This window comes from Barbatula barbatula, assembly GCF_947034865.1.
Source record: "Barbatula barbatula genome assembly, chromosome: 7".
NCBI lineage: Eukaryota > Metazoa > Chordata > Actinopteri > Cypriniformes > Nemacheilidae > Barbatula > Barbatula barbatula.
This window is the reverse complement of record NC_136770.1, coordinates 1,364,850-1,376,661: the sequence shown is the minus strand read 5'-3', so window position 1 is coordinate 1,376,661 and position 11,812 is coordinate 1,364,850. Positions and strand designations below refer to the sequence as shown.

The 11,812-nt window shown below is 35.9% G+C and overlaps 1 protein-coding gene across 1 annotated transcript; it reads left to right on the top strand.

Annotated features, from left to right (window-relative positions):
- Positions 1-2,487: 2,487 nt before the first annotated feature.
- On the top strand, positions 2,488-4,036 carry LOC306896345 (uncharacterized protein). The gene is made up of 2 exons (XM_079460244.1): positions 2,488-3,364; positions 3,450-4,036. Exon 1 carries the CDS (start codon positions 2,600-2,602, stop codon positions 3,356-3,358), a length of 759 nt encoding a protein of 252 aa, XP_079316370.1. The 5' UTR covers positions 2,488-2,599; the 3' UTR covers positions 3,359-3,364; positions 3,450-4,036.
- Positions 4,037-11,812: the final 7,776 nt, after the last annotated feature.

Below are 11,812 nucleotides of genomic sequence, written 5' to 3'. Positions count from 1 at the left end.
GACACTTTGTATGGGGTGCCGTTTGTAAAGCGGCTCCCTCTGAAAATAACAGCAACATTTTGTCACATTTAGCTTCAAACAATGTTTAAAAAACTGGTATGAATTTTTGAGGGTCACTTTTTAGCACATTTAGAACAATATTTGTCAACTTAGAGATATTTTAAATAGTTAAATCTAAACATTAAATGTTACACCTAAATGTTAAATCTAAATCTAAATGTTAAATTTAAATATAAATCTAAATATTAAATCTAAATGTTAAATCTAAATCTAAATCTAAATGTTAAATCTAAATATTAAATCTTAATCTAAATCTAAATGTTAAATCTAAATGTTAAATCTAAATCTAAATCTAAATGTTAAATCTAAATATAAAATCTAAATCTAAATCTAAATGTTAAATCTAAATATTAAATCTTAATCTAAATCTAAATGTTAAATCTAAATCTAAATGTTAAATCTAAATATTAAATCTAAATCTAAATCTAAATGTTGAATCTAAATGTTTCTGTTGAAACTAAATATTTAGCTAATATGCAAAATCAAAATGCCGGTAACCGGAAATACCAAAATAAAAGCTCGAGGAGGTCAGTGTGTGTTTATAGTGTCAAATAATGACTAAAAAAAACATCTCATCCGGGGAAATGGACTCTTGGACATGGATTATCGTGATAATAACTACCTAAATAATAAACACGTTTGGAGAAACTGTATTTGAAGAGTACTTTGAGTTTTTAGTGTCACTTTTATGAAGGGGGCGAGACTTATGACCTGTAGCCACTATAGCCAGCCACGAGGGGGCTCACTTTGACTGATCTGTCATGTTCGCTTGCATGAAGGCCAGCAAGAGCCTGTCCCCGCCCGCCCCTGACCAGGTACGGTAATGTTGGCCATGGTCGCGCTGCGAAAATGTCCAACGAATCGGCGTCAGCCGAGAACATCGGCAGAGCCGTCCTGGCGGCTATTCAAACTTTTTCAACAGCGACAGCAACCGCCTAATCCATGTCCAAGAGTCCATTTCCCCGGATGAGATGTTTTTTTTAGTCATTATTTGACACTATAAACACACACTGACCTCCTCGAGCTTTTATTTTGGTATTTCCGGTTACCGGCATTTTGATTTTGCATATTAGCTAAATATTTAGTTTCACCCGAAACATTTAGATTCAACATTTAGATTTAGATTTAGATTTAATATTTAGATTTAACATTTAGATTTAGATTTAACATTTAGATTTAGATTAAGATTTAATATTTAGATTTAACATTTAGATTTAGATTTAGATTTTATATTTAGATTTAACATTTAGATTTAGATTTAGATTTAATATTTAGATTTAACATTTAGATTTAGATTTAACATTTAGATTTAGATTAAGATTTAATATTTAGATTTAACATTTAGATTTAGATTTAGATTTAACATTTAGATTTAACATTTAGATTTAGATTAAGATTTAATATTTAGATTTAACATTTAGATTTAGATTTAGATTTAACATTTAGATTTAATATTTAGATTTATATTTAAATTTAACATTTAGATTTAGATTTAACATTTAGGTGTAACATTTAATGTTTAGATTTAACTATTTAAAATATCTCTAAGTTGACAAATATTGTTCTAAATGTGCTAAAAAGTGACCCTCAAAAATTCATACCAGTTTTTTAAACATTGTTTGAAGCTAAATGTGACAAAATGTTGCTGTTATTTTCAGAGGGAGCCGCTTTACAAACGGCACCCCATAACTTTGCGGCATTTAGTGAGGCAAGAATAACTGCATATGGTGTACTCGCAAATATAATACAGTTATGTCTATCATATCTATGGTATAATGATACAGTGATTCTGAAATAGCCTATTCATTGCCAGACAATTTGATCTACGACATGTCTTGATGTAGACCTATGTGTAACAGAGGCAAAAAGGTGTTTGTTCACAGTATTTGTATTTATTCAAGACACTCCTGTATGACTGCCTGGTGATGCTTGACTGCATGATAGACTTTACAAAGCTCTGCTGCGCAGATTTTGTCATCCTGAGGTGATGTTGCCTCTCGAAAATAAGACGAGGTTACCTTTATGTTTTTCAGTGCTGGCATGTCGGTCAATGGCAGCTTTCCCTTTACTACTAACGTCCACTTCACAGCGACATAGTGTGCAAAATCCATGGAAAGCATCACTACTGCTTTTTGATATGAATTTGTGGTCTTTTGTCCATTCCGGATTAAATGATGTCAGACGTTCGGCATGTTAACGTTATTTACATTTATTCATTTGGCAGATGCTTTTATCCAAAGCGACTTACAAGTAGTTGTATACAGTGGCACATTACTGCAATCAGGGGTAAGGTGTCTTGCTCAAGGGCACTTCAGTCATGACCTGCTGGCACTGAGATTAGAACCGGCAACCTTCTGATCACAAGCCCAACGCTCTAACCATTAGGCCACATAAAGGTTGTAGAGCACGTTTTTAAGGCTGATTCAGCGCAACTGCGAAAAGGAGGACAAGGGGGCTGTCCCGCTTTTAAAATCATTGTCATCAGATCACGTGACATTACAAGTCATGAGTCAATATAAGCTGGAGCAAGATCGCTTTTATGAGCAGATCGACATTCACTATGTCTGCTGTGGAGAAAGAAGTTGTTCTGGAGGCCCTTTCTGCTCTCCTCGGTGTTCCTGTGAAGTCTGGATCAAAAGGAGGGTTAAATGTTCATGAACTCTGTATAGGGAATTTCTTCTCCTCACTTTTGTCTGGAAGACTTACGACAGATCTTGTGCTGGGAGTTTTCGATGCAAGCGTGCGCGATGAGCTGTTCGTGGACATGGAGGAATTCTTTGACCCAAAGTATGATTATGATTTCACACACTGCAATGACAAGTCAAATTGCCTGCGGGGCAATGAGGCATACAAACGGCCGTGTGGATGGTACCGCTGTGCTATCAAAGTCCTGGATAAGTATCCCGATGGAAACGTGTGGCTGGGCACAATTGGATGGAGGAGTCACTCGGTGCCCGGCGAATGGCCCGTCTCCTATCACGGGACCAGCATTGAGGGAGCTAAAGGTATCGTCAAATCACATTACAAAGCAGGTCAAGGAGACCTGTACGGCAGAGGAATCTATTCGACTAATGACATCTATGAGGCTTCTGGTTACAGCAAAGAATTTACATCCAAAACCAATGGAAAGACGTACAGGGTCCTGCTGCAGAACAGAATCAATCCACAGATGAGGAAAGTGTGTAACAGAGAAGAATACTGGCTGATCCAGATTCCTGAAGGCACCTCACCTGAGAAAGAGAGAGAGATCGTGGAGAAGTCCATTCGCCCGTATGGCATTCTGCTGAAACAGGTGTGAGCAGATGTTTTTGATTTAATCCCAAGGGTGTATGGCACCTCAACTTTCTTCCCTGTCAACATCAACGAGAAAACTCAAACCTCGTACTTAGTAACAATATGCACCTCCTCTGTTTTTCTTTGAATGTGGATGTGTAACCGTGTGACCCGTTTGCTCTACTTTGATTCTATTACTGAAAATCTGTTATGTTTTGTAACGGTTAAGCGTCCTTGAACTATGGAAAGTCACTAAATAGGTTTAACCTAATACTATTAGTATTATGAAAATTAAGATCCTTCCTTTTGGGTCACACGCTGTCGTGTGTTTCTTTCGCTTTCACTTTTTGTAATCTGGAAACACCCTAAACAATCTGGTTGACTCTACAAGATGAGAATTCCTTAAACCATCTGACTGTCATCCTGGCTGAATTTACTTCTGTAGAAAGATCGCACGTTAATAAAATGAAATGAATCTGTTTTATAAACTCTCTTTATAAAGTTCAGTTTTCTAGGATTAGTATCTAAAATAGCAGGGGGAATTGAATATAAATGAACAAAACGTCAAATCAGATGTTGTTTGTACTGTAACATACTTTGTGTTGCTCAGTTACGCTTATAATTGAATGTATACTGTTGTTTAATGGTTTTTCATACTTCAAATATGATTGCTGATGTTTCCATATTAAACAAGATTGAATCAAAACCATCAGATTGATTTTGTTCTATACTCAGGATCTAATCCTTGAGCTTTTCTTAATAAGCACAACATTGGAATGACATTAAATACAATTTATAAAATATATGAATAATTAAATTCAAACATCTTTATGAACTCTCTATTTTGAGTTTTTCAACACTCTACAGCCATTTTTTATACAGTTGAATCATTTCTTACATAAGAGACATGAACACTTTTTTGGCGATACCGCTTCAATGACATCGGTTCATAATATAAAGATAAAGTTTTAAAATAAGCAGTACTTGGACTGAGGAGAACTTTGAACCTTTTTACTTTTTGGAAATGACCAACATTTCCAGAAACCACGTGTTTCTTAGCCTGAGGAAGTGTAACGTAAGAATGAAAGTGAAAGTTGCAGAACAGGCATCAAGTCATCATGGATAAATATTTTAACTTCTTTTTCCGCTAAAATCAAGATTAAAATGTCTAAAGTGGACGAAGATGTCACTCTGTCTGCTTTTACAGGCACTGCTTGTGCAACATTCTTTTTAAACCCTATTTGTCTTCAGACAGCCACAAATAGATAAATATTATGTAAATATTTGCAATTATATTTGCACTAAGTGAAAATTGCTGTATTTTCTTTGGATTAAGTAGTAGTTAGATGCTATTGGTACTTATAAATAGTGTCAGATAACGTTACTATTCGCACCACAGTATTTTTGTGCATTAAACATTATGCAATAATAGTGTAAATCACTATATTTATAAAAATTATTATAATGATGGCAACTAATTGAGCTGTTACAGCCCTAACCTTACCCTAACCCTAAACTTTATGGAAATACATCAATAATACTGAAAAAGCTACAGAAATGACAGCAACACACTGTAAATTGTCTATACAGTAAGACATCGCCGAACATACAGAAATACTACTGTAAAAACAACAAAAATAATTTACAGTGCAGTTACACATGCAGTTGTGTCAAGTTTTTATTTTCTGTTAATAAATGCAAATACGGAATAAATAGCTATTAATAGTAAATTCAGAAAAACTATAATAAGAGAAAACCTTTGAAGAGCTGTGTATTTTAAAGTTAATTCATGATACTGTGCACCGTCCAAACAAAGTCCCTGTAGTTTAAAGGTCCAGTGTCCAAATATTTGGTCATTTTATGAAACTCTGTTGGTTTACCTCTCAAGTTGACAAATGTGGCCGTTCTCAAATGCCATTTTGTGAAAAAGAGCTGTAAGAAGGTTCGTCACATTAGAAAGCCTACAGATTTGAAACAAGCGATGTACCTTTATTTTTTCCAACTTTGTTTTATCCTATTAGGTTAATGAAGAAATGTCATTTAGTTGCCTGTAGAACCCAAGGTCATTGTTTACTTCTCATAATTTTAACTGTTGTTTGCATACAGCACGGTTAGATTTTTATTGAGGTTAAATTGTTGGTTGGAAATTGTGAGTTTTAGGAAGAAGGACCAACCAGAGGAAGCCTCAGCATCATACTAGCCAATAAGAATTTGGTGGCAGCCCGAATCCAGCACAACAATTGGAGCAAAAACATAAATTACACGAGCTTACTAAACAAACATTGTAATGGCATGTAACATAAAATGTGATAAGATTAATTTTATACATTTTGGAATTTCGGCACAGTTTACCACTTTCAATATTTACCCTTTATTTTCTAAATTCTATGCCTAATTCTTTTGTTTGCATCTAATTGTAAGTTATATTTTGTAATACTAATTGGAGAAGTAGCAATTCAAGATTCAAAGAAGCTTTATTTGCATGATAAAACAAATTTTGGTGACTGGGCCTTTTATGGAATATCCTGATTTAAGTCTTTTGAAGGTTGACAGAAAGTGTGCAGGGTGTCTAGATGTTGAAGACCCTCTTTTGTGGGTGATGGCAGGTCAAGATCGTCTGCAAACAGAAGAGATTTCATTTCAGTGTCTAGTAAGGTGGGACCAGGTGCTGGTGACTTTTCTAGACCTCGAGTGAATTGATTTATTTATATGTTAAATAGTGTAGGACTTCGACTACAGCCCTGTCTCACTCCACGACTCTGGGAGAGAAAGTCTGTGTGCTTGTTGCCCATTTTAAATGCAAATGTGTTATTCATGTACATTGATTTGATGATCGTTGGTTTTTCCTCCGATTGAATCAATTGAAGAAAAAGCCCCTCATGCCAGATTAATTCAAAAGCTCTTATGAAGTCGACAAAGCACAAGAAAGATTTTGGTTGGAAACAGATCTGGCATTTTCTCAGGATGTTTCTTCATTCATTCATTTAGATAATGTAGAAGTCTGCGGTTAAGAATGATACAGAAGAGTTTACCTAGGTTTTTTTTTACACATATTCCACAGTAACTAGTAACTAATCGGAGATATGAGACCTTGGTTCCAGATCTTGGGAACTATACCTGTACTAAGGATGATATTACGCTGTTTAAGAATGGCGAGTTTCAGTTTTTGGTCTGTGTATTTTATCTTCTCATTTAGGCTGCCATCCATAACACTTGCTTTTTGGGATTTGAGTACGTTTTGGTGGTATCTTCACCATTTTCTTTCCATCTGTACGTCTGTTTTAGGGTATAGAGGTGAGTTTGTTTTGATGCGTCTGTGTAAGGTTTGGACTATTAGTGTGCCTACCGTATGAATCTCCTCATAGTCTTGTCATCAGTAAAAATCACTGTTATTTGGATCACATGATGAGCTTCTATAGAAAGAAGATGTAACAGGCACTAAATAGTGTTGTATTTAAGATCCTTCCTTTCGCGTCACACGTGGTCGTGTGTTTCTTTCACTTTTATTTTTGTAATCTGGACACACCTTAAACAATCTTGTTGACGCTACAAGATGAGAATTCCTTAAACCATCTGACTGTCATCCTGGCTGAATTTACTTCTGTAGAAAGATTGCAAGTTAATAAAATGAAATGAATCTGTTTTATAAACTCTCTTTATAAAGTTCAGTTTTCTAGGATTAGTATCTAAAAGAGCAGTAGGGGGAACTGAATATAAATTCTCTCCTTGAACCACTTCCGGTGCACGCTGCTCAAAGTTAAAAACAGTACAGTACTGTCTTTCTGTCGGTGATCACTCACTTACGGCTGTAAGCAAAACATTGCTGATGTAGATACAGTGTGAATGTGTAAATTATAGGAACGAAAGCATATTGTTTGAATCAGACTGCTGTCTGAATGCATTCTGTCTTAAGACCTGTTAGGCTTGTGGCTATTGAGAATACCTTTCTGGGTTGCTCTGGGTGAACAACTACAAACGTGTTTATTAAATAAACAATATACCAGAAAAGTTTAAAAGTTAAAGAATCTTGAATGAGTTTAAAGTAAGCTTAGTCCATGATTTTCAAGTGAAAAAAAATTGAAGTCACATGTTAAATTTATATATATATCAGCCAATTTATCGGTTATCGGCTCCCAGTGTTCAAGAATTATCGGTTATCGGCCAATATATACATATCGGTGCATACCTACTGTGAGGAAATGTGTGCTCCTTAATATTTTTATGTTTTACTGAACTATGCTTAAAAATATGAAAAAAAATGAACAATTTGTAAATAAGCATTTGATACGCCACTTAAGTTTCAAAACTGTGAGTCACCTTGCTTCTGAGAAACACCATATAACGTTCTCGATAATCTTGTTTTTTGTTTCTTTTGTTTTATGTTCCCCCATAATCTGGTTCCACTGGTTCTCCCTAATAATGCTAGAAATGGTGACCAAGGAGATTGCAGCATCCTTGGCGTATCATCCAATCAGAATCAGGACAGTTGTATTTCAGACAATAGAATCTAAAATAAGGTTGCAAATAAAAGTAAAAGATGCAGCACTGCTTTTAAAAGTGAGGGTGGAGTTGAACAAACATCAGTCTTATTCAGCTGTCAGTGTGAATACGTGAAGAAAGATTTTACTCATTTCTTTTTTATTAATAGGAATCAACAATTAAAATGTCTACATTTACCAAAGATGTCTTGCTGGAGGCTCTCTCTGCTCTCACAGGCGTCACTCTGAAGAATGACACTAATATCAGACAAAAGTTGTTTGATAATGAACTCAATATATTAAATTTGATTCCCATTGCTGTGAATGTAAAAGGATTGGGAGCGAACTATTCAACGCTTGAAGCTCAATCAGTGCATGTCTCACTTGATGACTTTGATGATTTTGCTGCAGGCTCAAACAAGAAGGTGTTTGTGAACCTGGATGAATTCCTCGACCCAAGATTTGATTTTGATTACAGAAATACAGAAGATTTATCTCTCAAGCGTGGTGGTGAGCTGTACAAACGGCCGTGTGGATGGTACCGCTGTGCTATCAAAGTCCTGGATAAGTATCCCGATGGAAACGCGTGGCTGGGCACAGCTGGATTGAGGAGTCACTCGGTGGCCGGCGAATGGCCCGTCTCCTATCACGGGACCAGCATTGAGGGAGCTAAAGGTATCGTCACATCACATTACCAAGCAGGTCGAGGAGACCTGTACGGCAGAGGAATCTATTCGACATATGACATCGATCAGGCTTTTGGTTACAGCAAAGAATTTACATCCAAAACCAATGGAAAGACCTACAGAGTCCTGATGCAGAACAGAATCAATCCACACATGAGGAAAGTGTGTGACAGGAAAGATTACTGGCTGATCCAGATTCCTGAAGGAACCTCACCTGAGAAAGAGAGAGAGATCGTGGAGAAGTCCATTCGCCCGTATGGCATTCTGCTGAAACAGGTGTGAGCAGATGTTTTTGATTTAATCCCAAGGGTGTATGGCACCTCAACTTTCTTCCCTGTCAACATCAACAAGAAAACTCAAACTTAGTAATAATATGCACCTCCTCTGTTTTTCTTTGAATGTGGATGTGTAACCGTGTGACCCGTTTGCTCTACTTTGATTCTATTACTGAAAATCTGTTATGTTTTGTAACGGTTAAGCGTCCTTGAACTATGGAAAGTCACTAAATAGGTTTAACCTATTAGTATTAGGCAAATTGTGTTTAATTTTCTTAATTTTCTTGGTGTTGAAATGAAAACAAATGTGCGTGCAAATCACTGTTATTTGGATCACATAATGAGCTTTTATAGAAAGTGGGTGTAACAGGCACCAAATATTGTTTTATTTAAGATCCTTCCTTTCGCGTCACACGTGGTCGTGTGTTTCTTTCACTTTTATTTTTGTAATCTGGACACACCTTAAACAATCTTGTTGACGCTACAAGATGAGAATTCTTAAACCATCTGACTGTCATCCTGGCTGAATTTACTTCTGTAGAAAGATCGCACGTTAATAAAATGAAATGAATCTGTTTTATAAACTCTCTTTATAAAGTTCAGTTTTCTAGGATTAGTATCTAAAATAGCAGGGGGAATTTTATATAAATGAACAATACGTTGAATCAGATGTTGTTTGTACTGTAACATACTTTGTGTTGCTCAGTTACGCTTATAATTGAATGTATACTGTTGTTTAATGGTTTTTCATACTTCAATTATGATTGCTGATGTTTCCATATTAAACAAGATTGAATCAAAACCATCAGATTGATTTTGTTCTATACTCAGGATCTAATCCTTGAGCTTTTCTTCATAAGCACAATATTGGAATGACATTAAATACAATTTATAAAATATATGAATAATTAAATTCAAACATCTTTATGAACTCTCTATTTTGAGTTTTTCAACACTCTACAGCCATTTTTATACAGTTGAATCATTTCTTACATAAGAGACATGAACACTTTTTTGGCGATAACGCTTCAATGAATGACATTGGTTCATAATATAAAGATAAAGTTTTTAAATAAGCAGTACTTGGAGTGAGGAGAACTTTGAACCTTTTTACTTTTTGGAAATTACCAACATTTCCGTAAACCACGTGTTTCTTAGCCTGAGGAAGTGTAACGTAAGAATGAAAGTGAAAGTTGCAGAACAGGCATCAAGTCATCATGGATAAATATTTTAACTCCTTTCTGCTAAAATCAAGATTAAAATGTCTAAAGTGGATGAAGATGTCACTCTGTCTGCTTTTACAGGCACTGCTTGTGTCAGTGGTTGGTGAGTGGCCCGTCTCCATCACAAAACCACCATGAACAGTACTGATCCGTCAGGAGATCACTCAACGCCTGATATTAAAGAGATGTCTGCACATACTCGAACATTTTCCTTGCAATACATGTTGGTTGAGAGTCCCATCATTCGTTTTAAACCCTATTTGTCTTCAGACAGCCACAAATAGATACATATTATATAAATATTTGCAATTATATTTGCATAAAGTCAAAATTGCTGTATTTTCTTTGGATTAAGTAGTAGTTAGATGCTATTGGTACTTATAAATAGTGTCAGATAACGTTACTATTCGCACCACAGTATTTTTCTGCATTAAACATTATGCAATAATAGTGTAAATCACTATATTTATAAAAATTATTATAATGATGGCAACTAATTGAGCTGTTAGAGCCCTAACCTTACCCTAACCCTAAACTTTATGGAAATACATCAATAATACTGAAAAAGCTACAGAAATGACAGCAACACACTGTAAATTGTCTATAAAGTAAGACATCACGGAACATACAGAAATACTACTGTAAAAACAACAAAAATAAATCGAATAAATCGCTTTTAATAGTAAATTCAGAAAAACTATAATAAGAGAAAACCTTTGCAGAGCTGTGTTTTAAGTTAATTCATGTTACTGTGCACCATCCAAACAAAGTTCCTGTAGTTTAAAGGTCCAGTGTCCAAATATTTGGAGTATCCATTGACAGAAATGCAATATAATCTACACATATGTTTTCATTGTTGAAAGAGCTCATGAAGAGTTATGTTTTTATAAACATAACTACATACACAACGGGATCTCCCTGCATGGAATTCACCATGTTATTTCTACAGTAGCCCAAAATGGACAATCTGCTCTACAGAGAGCGTTATCTCATCCAGCAAAAAAGCGAAAACGTGACGACATCTTAGTTCTGTGTCAGCCACCGTATTGTTTCAAAAGGGAGGACTGGAGAGAATTGTTGGTTTTGATTTGCAATAACATTAAATTGCTGGAGAACTCATTTAATAATTGAATGAATTATTTCTGTTTGATTTATTATTTCTGAATGTGTTTGGGACTTTTTAAGTGAGATCCCGTCCCTGTGAGTCAACAGCTCTTCTGTAGCAGGTGCACAACTCAACACCTTGATTGGCTGCTTCAGGTGTGTTGTGTTAGAGTTTCGTGCTGAAGGACTCAACGCTGTTGGTGATGTTTTAACCACATGTGCCTCTCGGCCAGCCAAAAACCAGCCTTCATTTAGGGAAAAACCACACCCATCAATCAGTTTATAAACAAGCTGCTCGGCCTGACACCTCAGCTAACCACAGGTTTGCAGTGAACCAGCATGAGCTATGGGCAGAATTGACAAAGAAGTTCGTCTCGAGGTTCTTTCTGTCCTCACCGGTGCTTCCGTGAGGTCCTACACTACATACAGAGAAAGAAGCAAAACTAATGACCTCAACGTATATAATTTGGTGTCATCTTCATTGACTAATCATGCTAATGTACAACTCCGACTAGCAGGTTCCAGCTACCTTGATGAACTCTTTGTGGATTTGGATGAACTCTTTGACTCTGACTATGATCATGATTTCACCCACTGTAAAGATAAGTCAGAATGCTGGCGTGGTGATGAACTATACGAACGGCCGCGTGGATGGTACCGTATTGCTCTTAGAGTCCTGGATAAGTATCCCGATGGAAACGTGTGGCTGGGCA